This window comes from Molothrus aeneus, chromosome 9 (assembly GCF_037042795.1).
Source record: "Molothrus aeneus isolate 106 chromosome 9, BPBGC_Maene_1.0, whole genome shotgun sequence".
Taxonomy (NCBI): domain Eukaryota; kingdom Metazoa; phylum Chordata; class Aves; order Passeriformes; family Icteridae; genus Molothrus; species Molothrus aeneus.
In genome coordinates, this window is record NC_089654.1 from 14,425,624 (window position 1) to 14,450,714 (window position 25,091).

Below are 25,091 nucleotides of genomic sequence, written 5' to 3' on the forward strand. Positions count from 1 at the left end.
ACAATGCTTGTATTCTCAAAATTATAACACTATATCACTGAAACATCACACTATAACAGTGACTTCTCAAAATAAAGATCAAACAACATTCCTCAAAATAAGGGTCCTCACTGGCAGCTGTACAGGCTGCACCCAGCTGCAAGGGCAGGGTCTCCTCAAAATCACCAGCACTGCAGAATCTTGTCCCCATCCCACCCCATCCCTCCCTTTGGGCAGCAGATGCTGCATCCCTGGTCATCCCAGCCATGCTGCTGCCACAGGGACATCTGTTCTTCTGCTTCAAGGGTCACCTAAACCTGCTGGCAAGGGCTTTGTCTCTAGTGACTTCTCTATGAAACTGAAACCTCTCCTTTCCTAGGTCACTTCTTCAGTACCTCAAGAACAATTTCAAATCCCAGTCTTTGCCCCCATATTTTAACAGCCATTTTACACTAGTATTACTCAGAAGGATATGACCTGAATTAAAAAGAAGAGAGGAAAAAAAAACCCCCAAACTAAGAAAATTGTGAGGGTGACAAACAGTTTGGCTGAGCCCATTTCCCTCGAGCTGTGGCAGTGGAGAGAGGAGCAGAGGCTGCCTGAGTGCTCTCCATGGGCCCTCATGAGATGGACACCTACACCCACCTGGCCTGCAGTCCCACAGAGGCTCTGGCTGCCCTGGGTGATGCCCACCCAGGCTCTCCTGCCAGGGCAGTGCTGCTGGGGTTCAGCACACCTGGATGCTGAGGCTGCTGGAAAACAATTCCCCCAAAACTCCGCTCCAGCCTTGGCACGTTGGGAAGAGCCTCATGGGCTGCCCCAACTGGAGCTGGAAGTTTGTGCCAGCATTGCCCACAGGGGCCACATAAAGCCCTGGATTCTGCTGGATTCAGCCTGAGGTTACCTGAAAAGTCTGTGCTTTCCATCACTGCCCTGTGTGAGTTCCAGGCAAGCAGCAAACCACCAGCTCATGGCTTTACTGCTGCTGCCAGCTCCCCAGCATTCTGCAGTCTAGGTTACCATGGCAGCATCTAAACTGCATAGAATGGTATATTTAGACCTTGCAAACAGATTTCTTTTGGTACTAAGGACTTTACCTTTCTGAACTGTAAAACTGATATCCAAACAAGAAAACTCAGGTATGTGCATCCATTGCAGGTGCAAAAGCTGCTGGGGAGAGCAAAACAACACAATTTTTACAGAATGTTCTCAAGTGTTTTCAAAATCCCATTCACCCAGTGTGCATACTCAGCCTGCAAACAGAGCCTTAAGGCAAGCAGAAAACACCCTCCAGGTCTGCTGGAATCCTTTGGGCTGCACTGCTCAGGGCAGATGAGCTCATCCCTGACCATGCCCACACAGACCTGAGGGTGGCTGCAGCCACAACTCTTGCTGGGCACAGAGGTTGGGGCATCTCCTCCCGAGTGCAGAGGTCTGGCTCAGCTTCAGAGCCTTTGGCAGGTGCTGTGCTTAATGATTCTTGGTGTGCCCCACCCTGTCCTGCTCCAAGACACAACTTCACCATAGCTTCTGCATGTGGTGCACCAGAAACTTCACTTGTTCTTGGCTCCCTCAGAGCAGCCTTGCCCAGGGACACGAGATTCAGGTTTATTCCCTGAGCCTGCTGCTCCCTGCAGCAGCCCTGGCCCATCCCAGAGCTCTGGCCAAGCACCACAGCTGCAGAGGGTGCAGCATCACACCGAGGTGATCAGGTCCTGCTGCAGGTGCACAGGATCCCAGCAGCAGGGAAGGAAGCACTGGGGGAACAAGCAGGAGTAGTAGTACCACAGCTACCCAATCCAATTCCCAGTGTGACCCTGAACAGAACCCCAGTGCACAGTACTCAAGAAGTCTTTCCACCTAATGTAGACCTCTTTCCACCACCAGTGAATAAGGAAACCTTCACAATTTTTTCCATGCATGGATTTATTATGAAATCAGATATTTATGGGCAATCATAACAGTTTCTACAATAATAAAGTTTAATACTTTAAATTACTTGGGAAGATTCCCCATACAAGATCCTTAAGTACTTAATTTAGTATCTATTATTCCTTAAGACAAGTTTTTTTACACTACACAATAAAAACATGAAAGTATTTCTGTTTTCTCCTATGCTGCACAGGTACAGCTTCATGTGCAGTTTTCATCCTCACAAGTACATGCTATATGTGCATCAACAGTGTCCTTCATATCCTCTGACTTCTGGTCAAACTTCATCTGCTTGTCTGTCAGACTGGTGGCTGAATCTGTTGGGGAACAAGAAATGAAAATTAAACAGTTTACTTCACAAGTAGTTCTGCAAGCTACAGCATTTACCATGCACTAGTTATTAATTACAGCGGGCTTGGCTGTTCCTCACTGATTTACATATTCATATTTGAATATGAAGTCACAAGTCACACAGAGATGTTCCAGGAAATCCACTTCATTAATAAGTCAATTCTACCTTGAAAGCTACTACTTCCATGAAGAATTTTGTTAATGACACATTTAGGAAAGGGTATTACAATCTTTAAGAAAAAAAACTTGGAAAACAGATACAACTCTATGCTCTGTATAATCTATATCTATTTTATCTAATGTCTTATAATCTACAATACATGTATAGAAAATAAATTCTCCTATATCACTGGACCTGTGTGCACACCTGCCCTTCCAGTACAATCCTGTCCACACCTGCCCTTCTAGTACCTAAATCAGCACAGTGAAATAGGATCACACCCAAAGGCAGTGATATATAAAAAATGCAAGGCAAGGATCCCTGTTTTGGGGTGCTGTGCTTGTTCTTCTATGGCTCAGTCTGCACAGGCTGCAGTACACAGCTTTTCAGCTCAATCACTGTGCTGTGCTGCTGTCCTGCCTTTACTTTGCTAGCCCTAAGCACCACGAAGGAGAATTCAGTTTAGCCTTTAAATCCCAGTACAATGAAAACAATTAAATGTACAATAGAGAACCATCTCCCTCGCTGAAGGAATATTTGCCTAGCAGTGGAACAGGGAAAGGGCTTCAGTCAATAGGGCAGTAAGTCCATGCCTACCGATGGCCATGCTGCATCCGTGTTTTTCAAGTGGAATAACTAAGTGACAATCTATTGCTACTTTTGCTCAGCTCCTCCCCGGTGGGATGCGCGCTGCCTTACCCGCAGGGACGCAGTGGAAGCCCACGGTGACCGGGGCCGTCCTGCTGGGGGAGCAGCCCTTGTTGCAGCGCAGCACGGGCTCCGTGGAGTAGCAGCGGGACTCGACCCCGGCCAGCTGCACCGCCCTCTCCAGCTTCACAAAGGCGTGCCGCAGCTTGCAGGCTGCAACAGGCAGGGGGACAGCTTGGTGACAACGTCATACAGCTCCACACCCCCCCAGAAGGACCCATCTGCCAACACTGCCCGTCTGCAAACTTCCCTCTGTGAAAACTGTGCTTTGATCACGAATGAAGAAGTTTTACTGGCTGATAAGTCTTTCAAATCAGCTTGTTGGATATGGAGCCCTGGAAAGCTAATTTCAAATGCAACTGGTCTGCTTCTAGATCAGGATATAGAAACATTGTACTTTCTAATAAACATTTTTCAAGGTAAACTGGCTGACTGAATAGCTGTCAAACCACATTTTAAAATGTTGAATGTTCAGCAGTGGGACTAAAGGGGAGACTTCTGACCAAATAAAATTAATCACTAAAGAATTGCATTATTACCAATGTCATCCAGACACAGAACTGGTCTGAGAGAGCAACAGTCATTGCTGCCAACAAGTAATATTGATCTCATTTTGGATTCCCAGGACAAGCAGTTACAAGTGAGAAGCTAAACAGACCACAATTTATTCCTAGATATAAATTTTATGTCTTCAAATTCCAGTAGCTTCCACCATATGTTAAATGGAAACAGAATGTGGTCACCACCAGCCACGGGAATATTATTGTGGATGTGCATGTGGGCTCTATATCCATCTAAAGCAAGTTTGTTGTCCAGAATTTGTGACAAAAACATGGAAGAGTAACAGCTAATGCTGAGTTAGACATGTAGAAGCCATCTCCAGGGACTGAGGATGTCCTTCCCACAGGACAAGTCTCTGCAGATGCAACGTGCCTGCTCTCCTCAAGCACTGTGGTGTGATGCTGCGTCATAACCTCAGCTGAGAGCTGCACACCATGAGATCCTAATCTACTGAAAGACTTAAAATGCAGCTTTTTTATTTCAACCATGTAATTAAGTCCCTGGACTGCTCATCTACTTTGTACATACAAAACATGAATGCTTTGTTTGATAGGTTGCACTGGTTCAAAAACCAGGTGGTCAGCCCTGGTAATAACTACTAATACCCATCAGATTTTTGATGGACTAATTGCTGAAAATTGATGTCCAGAAAATGGGGTTGTGCTTAAATAAAAACATTGTGTGTGAAGCTTATCCTCTTTCTGATCCTCATCTAAAATACTTCAAAACTGAAATAAAGATTTTGATTCATCTTATTTTTTGAACTACAACTAAGTTGTATATTTTGGCTTGTTTAACCTGTGATTTCTTATTTCTTTCTCAACTTGCAAGTAATTTTAAAACTTAACATATAACTTAATAATGAATCTTCTAATATGCTTTTTATTTCCAAAATATATATGGATTTTTAATTTTCTGAACAGATTCCACATTTCCTGAACAATAGCTGTAATATTATATTAAATTTATTAGAGCTTGCATACCTCCTCTACAAGGCCTTTCTTCCAAAATCCAAGAATGCCCAAAGCTCACTGCATCTTTAGCTATGTATCCGTTGGGCATCCGATATTCCTGTTCACATTCTGCATCGTATTTTCCACACAGTCCACACATTTTCCCTGCCATCCATAAAGCAACTTGGATCTTGAAGGAAAAATAAGCAAGTATTTCAAGTTTAAAAAAAAAGTAATACCTGTGGAGCACATTTTTGCTATGCAGGTCCCTTCCAGTGTAAGTTAATGCACAAATATTTAAAATCTCTTTGATAAGAATTCAAAAGGGTCTGACAGTCAGATGCCAAACTCCTGTGAGGCTGCAGAATCTATAACTGATACAGTCTTTATAACCTAGTGTGCCAGTCTAGGATGTTAAGTTATTCATGCTCTAGACTATTATTAATACGCTGAAGCTTTTTTCTGGTGGTTGTTTTGATAGTACAAGAGACAGACATGAAACAGTTTACCAACCCCTTACGTTCCAGCTTCATGTTAATTTCAGTGCAGACTCTAAACCACTCATTTATCTAACAAGAATGGCTGCATTTTTGCTGTTTTGAAGAATTGTACAGCTGTAAGAACAGGGTCAGGAGCTGAAAACTCATTTTTCTTGCAAAGGCACTGCTGACTCAGCACGTGTACGCTCACAGACCCACTTCCCAACACACATCTGTACTGCAAGAACAGAACACTTTTGTTGATCAAAGATTCTCATTTCTCACACCCAGAAATAAAGAGCAGGACTGTGCAATCCTGTAGCATCATCTTCCCTTGGGGTTTTTTGTGCCCTGCACGCACTTGCCTTTGCCACTGTACACCCTTGCCCTCATACACACAGATTTAAGGGAATTCTATGGAAATTCTCAACACTCAATCTTATGAAGAGGAAGAATGATACCCTGAATGTGTATCCATCAAAGTACAGTTTATCAATGCCATAGGCTGGGGCAAGGAGTACAAGCCCTTGATTTTCACTATGGATCCACAGAGAAGCACCTAGAAGGAAAACAAAACAAAACAAAACCAGACCAAACTTAGCTTCTTTAGGAGAGAAAAAAACATCTTCCAAGCTTCTAAAATGTTCTTTTCTTCAAAATTCCTCAATTACCCTATTCAAGAAACACAAATATAGAAGAAAGCAACATAGAAATGGGCATGTATAGAAAATGAGTGCTTGCAAAAGGATGGAAGAGAATGTTAATGGTCACAGACATTAATTTTTTTTTAGGTTATTAACATAATCACATTTATGTCTATAAATTATTACTGAGCTGTCTATAGTATCTCTGTAGTTGTGCAGATCAACAAGGGTCTGAGTGCACTGTGTTGGAATATGGAAGTATGAGGAACACCATGACTGCCACTGGAGCCATTTCTAGCACAATTATCCCTTCCCAAGTACATAACAAACAGGACAGAGCTCAGCACTGGTACATGCTAACCCAATTTCAGCAAGATTTAGCCCAATTCATATATTGCAGCTCTTCAGTCAGAATACCCACACTGTATATAGCCCCTGACTACACAGCACAGGATAAAACAAGGTCTTCCTTTACTTTTCACAGAAACAAACTATTCCTGAGAAAAGAGAATCAAGCAGACTGTTTCACCAGCTCTCTATACCTATCCCTGGTAGAATGCAAGCCAAATTTATACCTACAAATCAAATCAGGAAAAACATCAATATACAAGTCACGTGTAGTGGATTTTAGAAAAGCTCTACTTTTTTAATCAAGACAAAATTTGATAGCATAGCCAAAACCCTTCTCAAATTTGGAACTACAACAGGACTTGCAATGATGTACAAAAAGGTGGGATCTTCATGCTAATTATGTCTTGCCTATTTAGGCTACTTCAAGATCTTCGCACTCTAATCAATCTTTTTAAGTGTCCCTCTGCAAGTGAGTAAAGTACATATTAAATATGTAAAAACCAAAGAAACGTGGATTGAATACAAACTGATCAAATCTCCTTCACAGATTCCTTCTCTTTCCTCCTTTCTCCCAAAACACATGTGAAAATTGAGCAGCATGTGCTGCATCACTCACCAGCAGATGTCAAGGACACGTTTGCTGGGCTCTCAGCCCCGTCCACCAGGAGCTTCACGCGTCCGTCGGCAGGGCGCATATCGACCTCACTGCAAGGACAAGAGTGCTCACACCCTGCCTGTGCCACCTTCACACACTCATAGTGACAGGGCCAACTTCCTGCTCACTAGATACCACTGCTCAGAGCACAAGCTCATTTCAAATGCTTAAACTACATCAGGAGTACTCTTGTCACCTAAGATGCAGGATAAGAGCACCAGCATCATGTTCAATATGCATGGAAAACAAATAAGGGGAGTGCTGAAGCCCCATGGGCTGCTGGCCATTGCAGGAAAGCTCAGATTGGAGCTCCTTTCATGCTAAATGTGGGCAATGAGGTCCCTCATGCTCCCAGGATCTGGCAGAAGTTACTTACTGATTGCCAAGCTTGATGTTGATTACTTTCAGGCTCACAGCTTCTTCTGCATTCTTCATCATCACCAGGAACTTCAGGTCAGAGCTGCAATCCTGAGCCAAGATGTGGTAGCAGTCTGCTGGCATTGTGTAGTTAAACCGAACTTCATTAAAAGTTGAGACCTTGTTGTAGGAAACTGAGCATTGAGCTGGTTTAAAACAAACAAACAAACAAACAAAAAAAACAGTGAGTTTTTTGTTTTCCATGAGAGAAAGCCACTAAATTGTGTGGTTTGTTTCTAGTGCTATATTATTTTAGCTTTATATTTGTTTCATTATGTGATATTTTCATATGGTTCACAGGGACTTTTGACTAGTAAGCACCCATAAAATCTTAAAAAGGCATATAAAATGTGTTCTTCTATATAACAAAAAAATTGTCAGAAATTTAAAATTTTATCAATTCAAATAATTGGTATCTTGATCCCTGAAATGCTGATGATTTCTGTTCTACATGCACAGTATTTTCTCTCAGTTGAATCATCCTCACATTATTACAGAACATTTCCTAATTAACTCAGATAAACAATGCCAGAAAAATTTACAAGGTGTCCAAATAAATTGTGAGACTGAAGTTGTCATGCTTCTGAACCCAATTAGATCTGACCTTTCAAATTTTCAAGCACTGCAGAAGGGGCTTTAGCAAAGACATTCCAGCTGGGAGGCTGCAGCTCTGACATTGATGTCCTTGGCCCTGCAGGGAGTGACAGGGGAAGCCTCATGGCTTTTTCATAGAGGGTAATCTGAAAAGGAATTCAAAAGCACATCAAAATGTGTCTGTGCCAGCAAACAGCTAGCACAAAATTTTTTCCTATTTCTTCTACTTTCATTGCAAAGTCTTTATGTGAACATAACTCATCTGACTCATTGTGCATGAGGTTTTTGTTTTTGTTCAGTTTTCTCTCATGGTGTGAGAGAGGTCATTCAGGTATTGTTTGGGAGAGAATGAATTACTCCCTTTCAAAGGTGATGAGGTGAACACTTATGGAGGTACTACAGATGGAAACTCATGTCATCATGAGTACCCACATCGCTCTCCATGAAAAGAATCACTATATAGACATGCCTTTACGAAATATTACAATGATAGAAATATATAAAAGTAATTTTCATCATTTGCACCCAAACTGATGCTAACTTAATTTTTCTTTCTCAGAACTGACCCACTGTAATTAAACAGTCACACTTTTCTACTAGGAATAAGATAGAAGAGTGATAAAAATATTTCATAATTACATCAGGAAGCTTGATAACAACATCACAAGTCCTTGGAGAAGTTAGAGCCACGATCAGCCTGGCTTGTCGAGAAGGATTCTTGTCTGCTTTTTCAGAGAACCCCAGCATAAATGCAGCCCCAGGGACAAACTTGTAAAACCTTCAAAAGTTCAAATCAGAAAGATTTAGTGAGATGGAGAAAAAAAAGGCTGCACACATCCCAGCTAAATTGTATCACACCAGTGTGTAAGCAGCATAATAGTCTGCAGGATCCCTGGTAATGTCCTCACACCCACTCTCTGCTCTGCTGTTCAAGTGTTCAGTGAAAGGAAGGATCTGTTCCTCAGTTTTCAGCAGTTATGGCAAATATCAAGAGTTACTGTACATTAAAATAAGATGTAATCCCTCTCAGCTTTTATGTCCAAAGGCAGTACTTGCACAGATCAGAGAATAAAGTACCAGCCAGTACTTAAGCCACTAGAACCTTGTGTGCAGATGCTGATTTTTCCCAGTTGACCAACATTGTTAACAAGTGTCACTGAAGATTCAATTCTCACCATTCTGCTACGGATCTGATACTGGAAGGAACTTTAGGCCACTCCAGTTTCACTTGTACAGCAGGGTGGGCAGCAAACTGCCCAGTTACCAGCTCAGATGAAACCTTGTAGTCCTGGCAATTCCGTCCCCATTTCAGGTAGGCCTGTGATGGAGGGACAATGGTTCATTTTTTAGTGCCTGGAGCATTCCTGTGATGCATACAGAGCTGTACAAACCAGTTTTGAGCCTTACCTTTGCCTTGTGAGCATTGTGGACTGAAGCATCAGCACAGAGCTTCCACTTGCTTGAATCTGTGAGGTTGGACACAAATACCTGCACCCGAGGCTTGATGGAGTCAATATCAGCATATACCACGAGCTGGAGGCCTCCTATCTTCTTATCGTCACGGATGCCATGCAGGAAAACTGCTAACACTGGGGTTTGAACATCTCCCAAAAACTTGGGCTAAGAGGAAGGGGGAGAAGGCATGCAAAACATATAATTATAGATGAGTTACCATGGAACATTTTAGATCTAGATGGATAAATGAAAAAATAACTGAACCACAAATATATACCAGCATATGTATCACACATATATACATGCCTATAAAACCTCATGCATATGTCTTTAATGTGCACGTGCCTCTGCATGCCAGATGGCTTTAGTGTTTTTATGAGCCAAAATTTGTGCCATTTCCTGAGCTACAGCTGATACCATGGAAATAGTCATATAATTAAAACACAGTAATGACTGTATGATTTGGGCTTCATTGTTAGTATCCAGCCTGTGAATGAATGCAAGTGGTTCAGTTTGAACATCAGTTGTCAGTGGTATGCATCACTCATTCCCACAGCAGTAACATCCCCCACTCATCTCCTCTTGTTTATCTGTCTGGGTCCTGTGCTGGCTTTCTGCTCACACTTGGGCTGTGAGTTCTGTGGAGCAGTCAGGTTTTGTGTTTGCACAGCAACTCAGCACAGAATATAATCCAGGACATATTCTCCAACATCAAGAACCCCTTCCCTTGGAGAACAGCCTTAAGTGCATCATGACCTTCAGTATCTTCACTCCATCATTCTCAAGCCTGCACTCATCTGCTGGTGGTGAGGAGCCCAGGTGCTCCATGCCCCCTCTGGAACATGCCTTCTGCTACCACCAATGTCCTCACATGGCACTGCAGCACCTCAATCTCCCTCCAGGTTGCAGAGGTCACAAAATGAGTCTCTGCAGGCATCTGTTGGGTGGGACTTCCATGAGGGAAGGGTTGTGATGCAAGTTAAGAAGGATCCTCACTGCTGAGGAAAGTGCACGTGGGAGCTATGGTGCCCGTCTTGACTGATACCTGAGACTCAAGAGGTTGGCATTTCTCCCTTCCCATGATTATTGTAGTTATTACTGTATACAATTACTGTCAGTGCACAGCCACTCTGACATTATTCCAAGCTCTCAAAACCCCCTAAAAATGATGCAACTAACCCATGAAGCTCGAGATGTGGCATGACTGGATCTGGCAGAGGAATGTGAGCTGTCTGTTTGGTCTTCTGGGAGTTTTCTTTTTGGGAACTGCAAAAAAAACCCAAAAAAACCCAAAAAAATCAAACCACAACAGGCTTAAGAGGGTAACTTTAAAGCATGCATGAAGAAATTGCATGAGGCAGTCCTGAACAATACTCTCTCTCATGGCACTTGGCTTTGTCCTGCTTGCTATGTAGGATCTAACTCTGAAAAATTTTGTTTCCCCCAACATATTTGACTCTTCACAGTCCATAAGGACCATGAAGAGATGAGAATTCCCTGTATTAAAAAACAATAGACCAAAGCAAGTCAGATTTAATCAGCTTCTCACTTCAATATGAAAGACCAGAAATTCTGCACAGGCCTGATGAGCTGAATGGACCAACTGAATGGAAAGGAGCATCTGAGTGGACACACATTGCTCAAATGTTACTTTTTGAGGAGCACTAGTGCCAAGTACACTGCTCTGGCTGGCTCATGTCCTAGTAAGAATCTGCTCAACCAAAATACTATAAAATAAGGTATCCTCCTACATTTGTCCACATCACTATACTCATGTATGTGCAGTGATTCCAACCCAAGAAACCAGGTGATCAAAGCCAATCAAATGAATCAAGCTTCTGATGGTTGCTTCAAGGTGTGCAGCTCCAGTCTGTTTCAGTGCTTTGGAAGAGGCTTTGTAGCTCCTTTGCACAGCCACAAGTGGCTTCACATGCGCAGCACAAAAGGGAACACGGCTCTCTGTCTTTACCGATCTCAGAAGAACCACCACAGTTCTAATGTTATCAGTACTGTAATTTTCATCAACAAAGATAACAAGTTGCCATTAAAATATCCATTTGACTCTTGACAGATTCCATACTTCTTTTAGTGAGGAAAGAAAAACTCACCTCTTCTTGTTTGTGTGCTGATTTAAAGCGGTACTGATAAATCTCATGAGCTTCCTTTGAAAATGACAAAAACAAGAAAATTAGAAGTCTCAGAGGAAAAGAAATGCTGCAATTATATGAAAATCTAAGAATTGGAAATTAAATAAGAAATTTAGTGATTATCATTCATACATAGTGCTGTATGCTTAGTCACAAGAACATAATGCAAGATGAAGTCATTTATATAAAGCGTTAATGTTTCTACCGCAAAATTAAGACAGAAATATGCAATGTTTATGGACAGCAAATTGTCAAAAACCCCATTTCCTGACAGGAACAAAATTTTTGACGAACTTGTGAAAACTTTTGAGATGAAGTAGACATATGTGCCAATGATTGCAGGTGTGTTTGTAGAATAAATTTTTCAATTTTGTGTTGCTGAAATCTACTGAGCAGCTCCTAATGTCCTGACTTGTCATGCAAAGCCAGCTGCCATCAGGAGCATTATTAGTAGCATCAGTTGATTTACTGACAAAATTACCCATATTTTGGAATATGCACTGCTGCTGCTGCTGCTGCTGCCATCCAGATGTCCTGAATGATGTTCATGGCTGTGGTGGCTCAGTGACTCACTGCTGCTGCTGCTGCCATTCACATGCCTCGAGTGATGCCCATGGCTGTGATGACTTGATGACTTCCTGCTGCTGCTGCTACTACTACTGCTGCTTTTGCTGCTGCTGCTACTACTGCTGCCTCTACTACTGCTGCTGCTGCTGCTGCTCTTGCTACTTCTGTCACTGCTGCTGCTGCTACTGCTCTTGCTGCTACTACTGCTGCTACTGCTCTTGCTACTGCTGCTGCTGCTACTACTGCTGCTCTTGCTGCTCCTGCTACTACTCTTGCTACTTCTGTCACTGCTGCTGCTACTGCTGCTGCTACTGCTACTCTTGCTGCTGCTACTGCTGCTGCTACTGCTGCTCTTGCTGCTTTTGCTACTGCTGCTGCTGCTCTTGCTGCTTTTGCCACTGCTGCTCTTGCTGCTTTTGCCACTGCTACTGCTCTTGCTACTTCTCTCACTGCTGCTACTGCTACTCTTGCTGTTACTTCTGCCACTGCTGCTCTTGCTGCTTGCATCTTTGTTTCTTGCTTGCTCTTCTTGATTATTCTCATCTTCATCACCAGCCTCTTTACGACGAGGAGAAACAGCAGATGATGAGGAAGAGGAGACAGCGGAGGAGGCAGAAGATGAGCTGGAGGGTTGTTTTGTGTCAGGGTCTGCCCCAAGCTCTGTAAGCACAGTGTTTTCTTTCTTTGAAGGTCGCTTCTTCTGGTGTCGTGTTTTATTTGCAATCTGCAAACACAGTCCAAGAGGTGCAAAAGAGAGAATACATCTGGTCCTGTTTTCACAAAGTAAAACTTCGGTGGGTGTCAGACAAAGCTGGGTTCTCACACCAGCTTTTCAAGGAAAAACCACCTCCCTGCCTCACTCACAGCAGAAGCTGCAGAATTCCCTCAAATCCACTCCATCCAGCTGAAACCCAGGCAAGCTCAGCCCACCTTGCTGGATGCACCCCACAGGAGCAATACCTCAGCCTGGGGTACTGGCACCTTCCAAAACAGCCCCAGCCTTTCTTTGCCATGCCAGCTTCCCACACTGTACTTCTAATTCTTGCCCTTATTTAGGGGAAAATGTTCCCCACTGCCATACTCAGTAACTTGCCTTGAACACATTGTCAATGCCTAGAATCTTCTTCAGTTTAGCTTGAATGTCCCCATACAGAGATGATTCACCCTCTTCCTCCGACTCGGCGTTTACTTCATTAATTATTTTGGAAGCTGCTCTGGATCCTGCCTGAATCTCCAGCTGAATTTTGTCAATATCAGCATCTGTTTCAACTACACACCAATTGCACACGTTAGAGAGTTATACTGCTTCAAATAGCACTGACAAGCCCAAGATGCTCAGTATTTTACCTGGGATCAAGACTATTTTAGCTTCGTGCTCTCCGATGAGTCTGTGCAAATAGGTGTTTTTCAGGAAGCTGGCATCTCGTGACCTTCTGGCAAAGCAGAGCTGACAGCCAAGGTGATGCAGCTTGACACAAACATCTCGTTTATGAGCTTTCCTTCCCATGACGGGGCCAAGATCCTCTTGAGAGCCATAGGCATGTTTCCTTGAGGCACTGTCAGCTTCCGGCTGCATTAGAGATGAGGATGTGAGTGCCACTGGGAGTGTGTCACAGGCAAGGGTGAAACTACAGACATCCAGTGCAGAGAGAGTGAATAGTACTGTATAAGCCAAAAAAATAGGTTACCTTTGTGAAATCTTCACTGGAAGCTCTGTCTGATGGTTTGAAAGGTTCTTCCACAATATTTGATGAAGCATCTCCTGGGAGAATTGCAGTTCTCTTTTCAACACCTAGCTCTCCTAAATTTCTTGATACAGCAAAAGCCTTATGTCTGTTGAGATATATGCAAAAACCAGTGAATTATTCCAACCCCTTGTCTTTGGATTAATACATCCTTGTAAGTATCATGTGACAGCACAGAGGTAAGATTTTTGAACACAGAGATTATATATGAATTTAGAAATATAAACATTATTTAAAACAAAAAAAGAGTTCATGACAAATATAATTTTCTTATATTGCAGGAAGTTTTCAAAGTCTGGATAAATTTCAACAGAATTTCCAAAACATCAAAAATATTCCTTCAAGCACATAAATCAAAATCCTTAAAGGACAATAAAAAAAAATTAACACAAAACAATAAACAATTTAATATAAAAATTACACTGATGAATAATTCAGATCTCTTCTGATTTTTAGCTACTGTATTTGTCTTCTTTGTGCTTTATCCCAAAGGTTCTGCTACACACTGAAGAGTCACTCTGCCTCTCTAGAGACCTCTGTGGGAGGTCAGTTAATAGTGAACTTTGTCAGGCTTCAACAACACAAAATATTCTGAAGTAATGCTACTGTACCTTCCAACCACTAGCTCAGTTTCCTCATGGCATGGATTTGTTTCAATCTTAATATTTTTCAGCTTCATGTCTATCTTGGCATCAAACTTAATTGGCACTCTTGTCAGGACCTTGCCTTGAATTTCCACAGCTTGTTGGAAGTATTCTGTGTTGACACCCATTGTTGCAAATTTCTGTATGTATAAGCTGAAACAGAGTGCAGCAGTCAGGTGTAAGGAAGGTGCTCTTTTCACCCACGTGGTTCTTCCCTTAAAAACCTCCTTGATATGGAAAGCCTCAGAAACCTGCCATACCTGGGGTTTATGTCAGAACGAATCTGCACCGTGGATTCGAGCAACTGTGAAGGTCTAAAATCTCCAGTTAAAGGGGGAGATATCTTTCCATCAACTGCAAATGCAAGAACAACTTGTAAACATTGTAAAAATGAAAGAAAGGAGTCGAACATAAGCAGTTTCCAGTAGAAGGTAGTGTTTTTGTTAGTACAGGAAATACGGCTGGAAAACAAGACAGACTTTGGGGTACATGAGACCTTTCATGATTCTGAAGAATACTGAAAATGCAGAGGAAGCTTGTTATGTAGGCAAAGGCTCTGATGCAACATATTGAAAATGGAAATAAAAATATACTAAGGAAATGAAGAGCTGACCCAAATTGAAAATTTGATAATTAGTGTAACATTAAAATTTCAGAAACATGGGGAGTCAGAAGACAGAGCAAATACAGAGAACAAGGCTAAACAACCTCTGATCGCCAATCTTTCCTCACATCAATTGTGAGCATCTTGTACTGTGGAACCAAAACTGGACATTCTACTCCAGATACAGCTTCAAATGTGCTAAATAGAGAAGGAAATCGTTGTCACACTGGCTCTGCTCTTGCTTCTCCAGCCCATGACACAGCTGGCCTTTATCACCACATGAGCACACTGCCAGGTTGTACCAGGTTGTCCTGCCCTTCCTGCATAACTGCTCTCTGTCTGGGTGATGCCCAGCTTATACACTTGGGTTACTCCACTCCAGGTGAAGGACTTTGCATTGCCTTGGTCAAATTTCACCCCACTTCTTTCAGGCCATCCTCTCCAGCCTGTTAAGCTGACTGTCAGTGGCAGCCTGACCCCCTCAGAGCAGCAGCTGTTCCCACCAACTCAGTGTTAATATTGACACAGAAATCCTGAGGGTGCCTTCTTTTACCAAGTTTGAATTTTAAAAGAAGACGATTAACAAGTGCCAATGGCAGAGGAAGGTTTCTCATAACAAGTCACCAATTATATTTTCAGCTGTTGACTACCCTTGGAGACCAGCAGTCCAGACAACCTTCATTCATTTTGCAGCCCATCCATCCAATCCATACCTCCCGAACTTGGCAACAAGGTCGTTATTGAAAAAAATAATAAAAACACACAGAAGACACAGAGAAGGGGCAGATCCGCAAAGAAGTTACTAAAGCAAATTAACAAACCAAAAACCAGCAAAGAGTGGGTATGTGGGAGAGCACAAGCACATGTTCATCACCCTTCATTCCTTACATGGTGTCAGCAGATATTAGAGTCAGTCTTGCCTAATTTAAGTCTGCTGCACAGCTCACAGTGTGATCACTGAATTAACTTCTTGATGAGGATTAGCACTTGCATATTTGTTCTTTTAAAAGAGAGCTCCAGTCTCTTTTCACAAGCCCTCTTCTCTTCCTCCTTCTTAATGCTACTAACAGTGCACTTTTGATTGTTTTCTATTTTCTTCTCTTTTAAAATCAACATTGAATCTTCCTTAGCTTGTGTGTGCACCTCTCAGGAACCACCCCCTTCTACCCATGTCTGCATCAGCTCCCCAGGCAGCTCTTGTGGTTTTTTGGCTTTGAATGTTGTGGCCTCTCTCTCTCTCTCTCTGATTTCCCAGGTTCTCATCTCACCTCTTCTGTCTTCAATCCATTCAAAGACAATGCACAAACCAGTGCATCCAGCTTCTCTTCAAACATCTTCACTGCCCCACTCTCCAATCCCAAAACTAGCTCTTTTTCTAACCTCCTGGCTCTCCACTCCTTTCTCCAGCCTCGCCCAGGCCCTGTCCCTCCCATGCCCCGCTCAGAGCTCACCGCTGGCAGCAGCCCTGGCCAGGGCCGTGCTGTAGGAGCTGTACTCCAGGGGCAGCCCGGTGGCGGTGGGGACGATGTAGCGCAGCTCTCCCAGCCACAGCGGCTGCGTCCATTGTGCCGCGGTGCCCGCGCGCAGCTGGGCTGCCACCCTCCTCAGCAGCGTGCTCCTGGCTGCAGGCTCCAGCACTGCCTGCAGGAAAACAGGGAGCCAGCACGTGGGCATGGGGAGCTGGAACGCTGGCCAGCATCGCAAAGAGCAGGGGACCCTGGTACCTTCACCGCCTGCTGTAGCACTTCCTTGTTGATGTTGATGTAGGCCAGCTCTTGGCCAAAGAGTTTAAAGTAGGCTGATATCAAGGGGGTTTCTGTTGGCAGTTCCTTCCATCCCAGCAGCTGGGGAACAGATAAAGAGACAAGCAAAGTTTCTTAATGGAACCCTTCATAAATGATAATTCATCCTAAACCACCCATACCTAAACCCATCACTGACCAAGCTGCCCTCTTCCTTTGTAAGATTTCTAATTGTAAATAGCATGATGGCACTAATTCACACTTTCTTCCACCATTGAGAGGCCCACAAAAGTTTGGTATCCCAATACAATAACATTTACACACAGAGTCTGAGCCATTAGTACCACTAAACCCAGTTTGAAAGCCCTGCAAGAAATAATCTTTTCTCTTGAAGACAAAGGCATATTCTTGTAAACTAGGTGAGGTAGATGAAGGGAGGGAGTAGGAATGCTGCCAGGCATGTGACATAGTGTGCTGCAATGCCTGCTACTCCCTTCCCTCCTGTGCTCCTCCTGCAGCCACCTCTGAGGTGGAGAGGAGGCAGAGCCAGAGCAAAAACTGGCAGAAGCTATTGCAGCCATGGCAGATGTCCCCTGCAGTCCCCACTGCACACCTCTCATTCACAGACATACTTGAGCTGACTCCTTTAACCTCCTGACACAAGGCTTAGCTAGAGTGAGAAGCATCACCAATGCCCCTTCACATAACCTACATGTTGTATTACTGAAAATACCTACAGCTTTTCCAATCTCCTTTATCTTTTTGTATGTGGAATATTCAGCAAATGGGATATTTCGTTTCATGATGACATCTGTGAGGCCTTCCACACGGACACCAGCCTACCAAAACAGCACGAGAAGGAGCAGTCTGAAACATGCTTAGAGAGGTAACTTTGTGAGCAGTTTTAATTTTCATTTTATTTATTATTGATTGAGGTATATATTTACCTCCACTAAATCAGCCACCGACCCAGCAGAATATGCCATCAGTTTGGAAATTATTGCTGACGGGAACATTGTTCCTGGGCTGTTCATAATAAGGACATCTCCAGCAGCACCAACTTTATAGTTATCTATGGCAGAAGAAAACAAGATACATCTTTTTTCTAACCATTCTGTTTATCATTCAAGATAATAGTTCTGCAGTTTTTTCCACTGCCAACTTTAAGATATATCATTACATAAACTCTAACTGTTTAGGCAGAAATTATTAAATGGCATCTCTAAACATGCGAGTCTCACATTTAATTTAATTTCTCACTGAAACAAAGAATGCCATTTTTCTCCAAAGGACTTAATATTTCAGGAATGGATTTCTGAAGTGAAAGTTTCCTGATCACTGAAACATTTACTCACCAAAGTAACCACCAACACGTATGACCTTGCTGTAGCGATAGCTCAGCCTGTCCAATTTGGGGGCCAGCAGCTTAAGGGCAATATTGCAAGCTGAAGATCTAAACAAAATGAGAAAGATAATAGTATCCAGAAACAAGCTGCATCCTGTCAGTAAATAAACTGACCTCAGTTGTCAGCACATGCAGAAGATCATAATTTGCTGAAGAGCACCTGCTTTGTTCTGGTCTCTACTCACATGTTGTACGTGTATGGCAACCTGCTCTTGGACAAAGCCTTCATGTGGGAATACACAAAACTGGCCACTTGCAAATTGCTCTCCTTCATGGCCACGTTGGCAATGGTTGTTATCAAGGGAAGGGCAGGCCTTGTCTCAAAGATAACAGCACAAGCCATCATCCGCACTTCGGGGGAAAGCGACTCGTCAGCGAGGATCTGGATCAGATATCCCTGCACCTGCACAGACAAAACAGGGTCTGGAATTACCAATAACTGAAACCATTTTGCAAACTGGGTCCACACCTAACCCACAGAAAATACGGGAGAGGGGATCATTATCTCTGCAGAAAAGTTTCCTGATCTTTTTTACTGCAGGGTTCCACATAACTTTACTAATATAACTGAAGGGGCCATGGTGGAACAGCCCCATGAAACCACTGAAATGGAAATAAGTGTCCATCGATCAAGCCATGACAATGCAAAAGGCATCAGCATTGCTTTGTGTGTTACTGATATTCAAATATCAGTGAACATCTTTGGAAGAAAAAAATGTAGATAATAAGACAGATTCATTGTTTGAAGTAACTCCACTGACTCAGTGAGCATACTTCACTATTTTAGACCAGTTTTAAAAGGATTCAGCAGTTCACCAAAGACAGTCTGAGTGAATGGTTTCTCATATAGGTCCTATACCTAAACCACCTGAACATTTTCCCTACACTTTCTGTGACAGCAACCTCAGTGTGGGGTCAGTGGTGACTCGCCCAGCCTCAAGGGAAGGGTCTAAAAGAGGCAGAGCAATGCTGACATTTGGCCCAGGAGTTTAAGAGAAAGTGTCTGTCCTCCCTATTACAGAGGCAATTTAAATTATATGTCTGACTTTTTGGTGGCTAAGTGTCCACTACCTATAACTAACACAGGACTTAACTGGTTACAACAGATGATAAAAGCAACACTGCTGGAAGATTCCTACTGACTAATTATCATTACATCTTAGCAGAAAACATCAGCTAAATGTAACTGTGTAGTATTGTTCTTAAAAATAATCTTTTTTTGAAAAAACTGAATCCACACACGATACCATTAAAACCATTACACTTATGGTACATATTCTAATTCACTAAGTTAAGAAAATCTACCAGATCCTACATACTGTTTTGCAGTCCTTCCAAGCAATTTTTCTCAAGGCCATTATGGCATCAATCTGAATGTGGATGGGGATATCAGAAGCACTGGATGAAAAGATGGGGAGGAACTTGAGGATGCGCTTGATGCTGGCTGGTTCTCCCATGTTGCCAATGCACTTCAGAGCCAATTTCATTTTGTCCTCACGGCCCCTGCTGATTGCTTCGTCTGCCAGGTCATGGATGGGCTGCAAACAAAGCACAGCTCAGTCTTCTCACTCTAATCTATAGACTGTCCACAGTGTCCCCCTTACCCACTGAAAAGCCTACCACAATAACTAGCTTTGATAAAAATCACTCAATGGTGGTTTCTCTCAGGATTTTACCCTTGCAATGTGAAAACCGTGTTTTCAATGATGAAGCAAATGATTACATTGACAAAATTATTTGACGCCTTTGTTCTGAAGAAAACCTACAAAATGTGTATTTATATTTCCAGTCACCCTTTTTATACTGGATATTAAAAGAATAAAGCTAATATAATGAACATTACTAAGCCATTAAAAAAAAAAGCTTGGCAAAAAGCTACCTGGAGAGCTTCTTTAGGACAAGCTGAGGTCTGAGAACAGTATCTATTCACCACAGAACTGTATCCCAAGCTGGCAAGTTGTTGAAGCAAGGGATTTTTCTGGATTCGAGAACTTGTCACTAAGTCCTATGAAAAAGAAAAAAAATTAATTTGTCATTTAATACAGTGCTTCACAAAGCTTTCAGAGCAGGAAAATCATCAGATCTTATTTGAAGGGATCAATTTCAGAATGATTACTATTCTTATCTAAACAAATTAAAGTAGGTTGTAGACATTATATTTGGAAGCTTTAGTTAGAAGCTTAATTCCCCACTAGTTTATACACATATAAGCTTACATAGATACATTTTGATTTTCATCAACTGAACACTGAAAACATTAAGATTATGGATAAACATCAATGTATAAACGGAACACCTCTAGGAAAATGTGCGATTCAATTATATTTATGATGTATTTTCACATCATTTCTGCTTTTTCTGTTTAAGAATATTGGCTAGAGATGGCAAAAATCCTGCTCAGAATTAGTGATTCATTATCGTGTCAACATATTTGATGTTTGCACTAATACTTTTCCTGCAGCATTTTCCACTTCATGGACTAGTTTGTAATTGAAAGAGCTGCTCAAGTGACATAACACCCTAATCATCGTTTGTTTCAGAAGAGATTAAAGGAACAAAGTTTTGTCTGTAGAGGGCATGCCATGTGATCCCAGAAAACTAAAATGGGAATTATTCCCAGAAGCTCTTATAAGAAAAGGGCTTTACATCAATATAGAGAAATGAAGACATGGAACTATCCTATAATAAATGCTATGCCAAAAAAAAAAAAAAAATCACAGGTCAATGTTTCCACAAAATTAGTGTACACAAGAGGAGAATCCAGCCTCTAATGTACTTAATCACAGGTTGCTGATTATCATTCCGTTTATTGTGAGACAGGAAAGATTCACATGGCTTTACTCACTGCTGCTATTGGAACAGTGTGCTCATCAGCTTTTGTGAAATGGAGAGCAAAGGGAACACTCAGAAGAGCCTGAAGGTAGCTGAGGTCATCACTGCGGATTCTGCTCTTAATGAATTTGAGAGATTCTGGGGTGCCCGTCGCAGAGACTGCACTCAGCAGCCATCGCCTGCAAACAGATTTTAAAAATCCTTCATCTTAGCTCCCGGTTGTCACAAAACCAGAAGAGTTTCTTACAGGTTGGTACAATGAAATACCTGTAGCGGGGTTTGTCTGAACATTGTCTCCAGATGGATTCAAGGGTGTCAGCGCTTGTCAGCTTGCAGAGCTGGACGAGCTCCAGGAAACGGTATGGGAGATCATCATGGAAATCTTGCTGGTTATTCAGGACTATGTGTTGCAGTGTTTCAATTATCTGTAACAAAACACAAGACAGAGGGCATGCATAATTACAGTCTTTGGAATTTATGATCAGGTTTTTTGTTTTTTTTTTTAATTAGGAAAGAAATTTGGAAAAAAATACCCGTTGCTCGGGGTTTTTGGTCTTGATGAGCTGCACTGACATCTGTGGCAGTACTGCTGGGAACTGGTATCGGAGGCTTCCATAGCTCTGCATGGACATCTCTGGGGAGCTCCCCCATTCACTCTTCACCTCCAGCAAGGTGAGTTGTTGTCTGTCAAGAGACAAGAGTCACAGAAGAAAGGCATTATCTCTCTTCACCCATGTGCCAATTTTGTTTGTTCAGTGATACTGTGATGGTAATTGTCTAGAAAACTTTTTGCTAATGAATAAACACTTCTATCTAGAACAAAATGGTATTGGAGTTATCTACAATGAAATTGTTTCCGAGGAGAAGCAAAATCACTGTCTGCTGAATGAGAGCTACTGAACTGGTGTAATGAATGATCCTATTTCTACATACACTATCTTCCTCCTGACACTACAAATTAGCTCCTTTTCAGAACAAACAGAACAGTAAACTAGCGTTCTTATGGTACAAGTGAACAAAACAGCTTTTCTCCTTTTCTTCCATGCAATTGTAATGCCAGTTTGACCAGGGTACAAATAGAAAATGGTTTGATGAACTTTTTGGACTGTGGAAACTCTGGTGTGATTACACATCTCCATTTAACTGCTGTGGAGTTCAATTCTCATTTAACTTCAGTTGGGGGTGAAGGGAACTGATAGAACCTCTAATTATTCTCACTTTGTGAAGCAAGCCCACATCCCACCTACTTTGCTTCCATGACAGCGACCCCAGTGGGTTCACTGAAGGGTGAGATCTGATACACCTGCTGAGACACAGCCTCTGTGATCAGGGCACCACTGTCTGACTGCTTCAGCTTGTAGGAGAATGCTGCAGTCCCCTTGATGATCCTTTCTTTCTGTAGGGCGACAGGGAGACCCAAAGCGTGAATTAATGGGAACACAGTGGCCATGTTTGTAATTAGGAAGATCTTTCCACATCTCACGTACCATCATGTCAACAGGGCAGGGATAGATGTAAGCCATTCCAAGACTCTTCACCACTTTTTCCTGGCAATTATTTTGGTCTACAGTTTTGGTCACAGAGACTCGGCTGTTCTTCTTGTCTTCCTGGATGACATACCTTGTATGGCAAACACCTCCAATCCCAGCCTGGCAGACGAATACAGAAAATGAGACTTCCCAATTATGTCAGGATTTCATTGTGTGAGAAGTTTTACTTAATGAAGATTCTCAGTGAAGCTGTTACTATTACATACAATCATTCCTACTGAACCAAATAATAGGCATGTGAGCTATACTTGGTCAGGGGATAGAGCTTAAACTTAAAAAGTAATCAATTAAGATCAACAATTAGCAAATAAAAGTGATCAAATAACTGTATTACGGAAGCCCTATAACAAATAAATTCATGGATAATAATTCTTTTTCTCCAAAGAACTGCATGTTAAGACTTAGACATATGTCTTAGAAAGTATTCAGCCCAGGTAATTTGTTGAACACACATGCACACATTTACTTCTATATGAATGAAAATCACCTTTTTCTTCCTACAAACACACAAAAGTAGATGCAAATAGACAGAAATTCAGAGGAAGACCAGCTAAAGAGAAAAAACACATTCTTTCCCCAAAACAGTTTTAGAATGGAAAGAAACACACCTCTTGCAATTCATACACATTCTGTGACTTCTTAATGGTTATCTGGATCATGTTCAGTATTCCTCTCACTATGTTAATGCAAGTATCAGGGCAGTTTTCTGGGCCATAAATGTTTCCAACCCGTCCACTGCTGTATTCAAACTTGAAGGGCCGGGTAAGGCATGAGGAAACCATCTGGGTGATTTTGGCAGATCGAGTGAATGGGTCCCTGGGCCAGATGCCATTGTATTCCTCGAGTTGTGGGGAGCGGATCTGGGAGGAAATCAAGATACTTAGGTGAATAAAATCCCTTTGGTAATAAATACACAAACACATTGGAAGAAATTAATATAACCACTAGTGAGATACTATTTTCTTCCAAATGTAGGCTTAGAAAATCATAGAGCAGTTTATTCTTTTGCCTTGTGTTTACACTATTGTAAAATCAGTGCACATCCTGCCTGCTCAACAGTACTATTTTATCTTACGGAAGCAGTTAACGTATCAAATAAAGTCAACCTTTTTGTCAGCCTTAAAATAATATTCTGCTTTAGATTTAGCATTTAAAAAGCTTATACCATTCTAAATGTAAAAAAAATTTGCAGTTTTAGAATGTTTCATTTTAACTTATTCCTATACAACTTTTTTTGGACTAAACAAATTACTATATTTGCTTAACATTTGTTACTTATTTAAACCAACCAAAATATTTTAACAATGAACAATATATTTATAAACACTGAGATACAATGTCAATAAGAAGCAATTTCAATAACTTTGGCAAAGTTACTGCCAGCTTAGGTGCCTCAGAGCACAGGCTGGTGCACACTATACAAGAATTTCAGGCCAAAGTCCATAGTGTGAAATGCAATCCCTAGCCCCCAGTTTTGAAAGATCTACGGTTCAATACAACTGGAGACAGCTGTCACTGAATTCAGTATTCCAAAAAAAACTCTGATTTGTAACTGAATTAAAGGGGTAAAAGTACATTCCTGAAGCATATTAATTTTGAATTGAGTCAGATCCTATCACTGCTGAATTCAGCAGAGGCATGATTTCACATGTACAGATCTTTTACTGCATTATTCAAACACTAAACATTACATACTCCTTTTTGATGATTTTCACTTTTTAATCTTATCTTTATCATGAATCACTTTTTATCATTAGCTTTTATCACTTTTTAAGCCTATTTTTATTAGTTGCCTTCATGACAATGATTTTACATACGCAAGTCCTAGCTTCCCACAAGGAGTTCAAAATGCGTGCTAAGACTAGAATCAAATTTTAGAGCAGGTTTAAATGTCTTTAGTTTTCCATTTTCTAGCAAACCCCCAGCAGCTGTATTTACAATAAGTCTTGAGGAACAGCTGCTACAAACAACTTTCACAAGCAGCACAGGTAAGTGACTCATCCCTCTGAAACAGCAGCTTGCAGCTCATTCTCTGATACCTACAGTGACAAGCCTCCAGTTGTGTTTCCTGCAGCTTTCCTACACCCCACATCAGCCAGATGCAATTAAAACTGCGATTTTAGCTCACTGTTGCACATTTAGGAGGTGCAGTACCTTGAGGAGGTAGCTGTTCTCTGACAGCCCGCTGATCTCTAGTTTGCAGCTCAGGCGCACACCAGCTTTGGCCAAATTCTTTTCTTGAAGCCCATTCAACACCCAGCCTTCATAACTGTACAAGTAGGTCTTTCTGCTACTGAACACAGGGTCTGGGGGAAATAATAGCCATTTTCACAATACTTCTAAGCATGTTCCAATAAACAGAAATAACAGCAAATTCACTGAAAGCGGGTTATAGAAGGAAATTTACTTACCGATGTCAAACTTCTGACTACCTACAAAAAGAGATGAAAAACCAGGTAAGTAATGCTCAATCTAGATCCAATCACTGCCACTGCACTTAAGGAAAATTTGGAAAAGAAAGGTGAAGAAGGGATGTGTAACCTTACCTACAAGGGTGAGCACTAGTGCAAGTACGATCCCCCTCATAGTGAAGGTGAATGGGGCTGTGGCAGACAT

At 41.9% G+C, this 25,091-nt stretch overlaps 1 protein-coding gene across 6 annotated transcripts; it reads right to left on the reverse strand.

The window, feature by feature from the left end:
- Window positions 1-1,886: 1,886 nt before the first annotated feature.
- LOC136559988 (vitellogenin-2-like) lies at window positions 1,887-25,091 on the reverse strand. Of its 6 annotated transcripts, XM_066555565.1 has the most exons (37): window positions 25,022-25,061; window positions 24,887-24,907; window positions 24,630-24,781; window positions 23,084-23,335; window positions 22,413-22,574; window positions 22,173-22,321; window positions 21,459-21,609; window positions 21,193-21,350; window positions 20,939-21,104; window positions 19,973-20,098; window positions 19,413-19,631; window positions 18,279-18,496; window positions 18,044-18,141; window positions 17,636-17,760; window positions 17,426-17,527; window positions 16,671-16,790; window positions 16,398-16,587; window positions 14,603-14,696; window positions 14,310-14,495; window positions 13,642-13,786; window positions 13,301-13,523; window positions 13,047-13,222; window positions 12,457-12,677; window positions 11,956-12,345; window positions 11,868-11,904; window positions 11,348-11,401; window positions 10,419-10,505; window positions 9,192-9,404; window positions 8,960-9,102; window positions 8,424-8,562; window positions 7,795-7,930; window positions 7,150-7,336; window positions 6,735-6,823; window positions 5,585-5,682; window positions 4,675-4,834; window positions 3,122-3,283; window positions 1,887-2,228 (listed from the first exon to the last, which is right to left on the reverse strand). In XM_066555565.1, exons 1-37 carry the CDS (start codon window positions 25,059-25,061, stop codon window positions 2,113-2,115), a joined length of 5,505 nt encoding a protein of 1,834 aa, XP_066411662.1. In that variant the 3' UTR covers window positions 1,887-2,112. The 6 variants fall into 6 exon arrangements, with proteins under 6 accessions (XP_066411662.1, XP_066411663.1, XP_066411661.1 ...); XM_066555566.1 differs by having other exon boundaries at window positions 11,868-12,079; window positions 12,386-12,677; window positions 25,022-25,091; XM_066555564.1 differs by having other exon boundaries at window positions 11,868-12,079; window positions 12,254-12,677; window positions 25,022-25,091.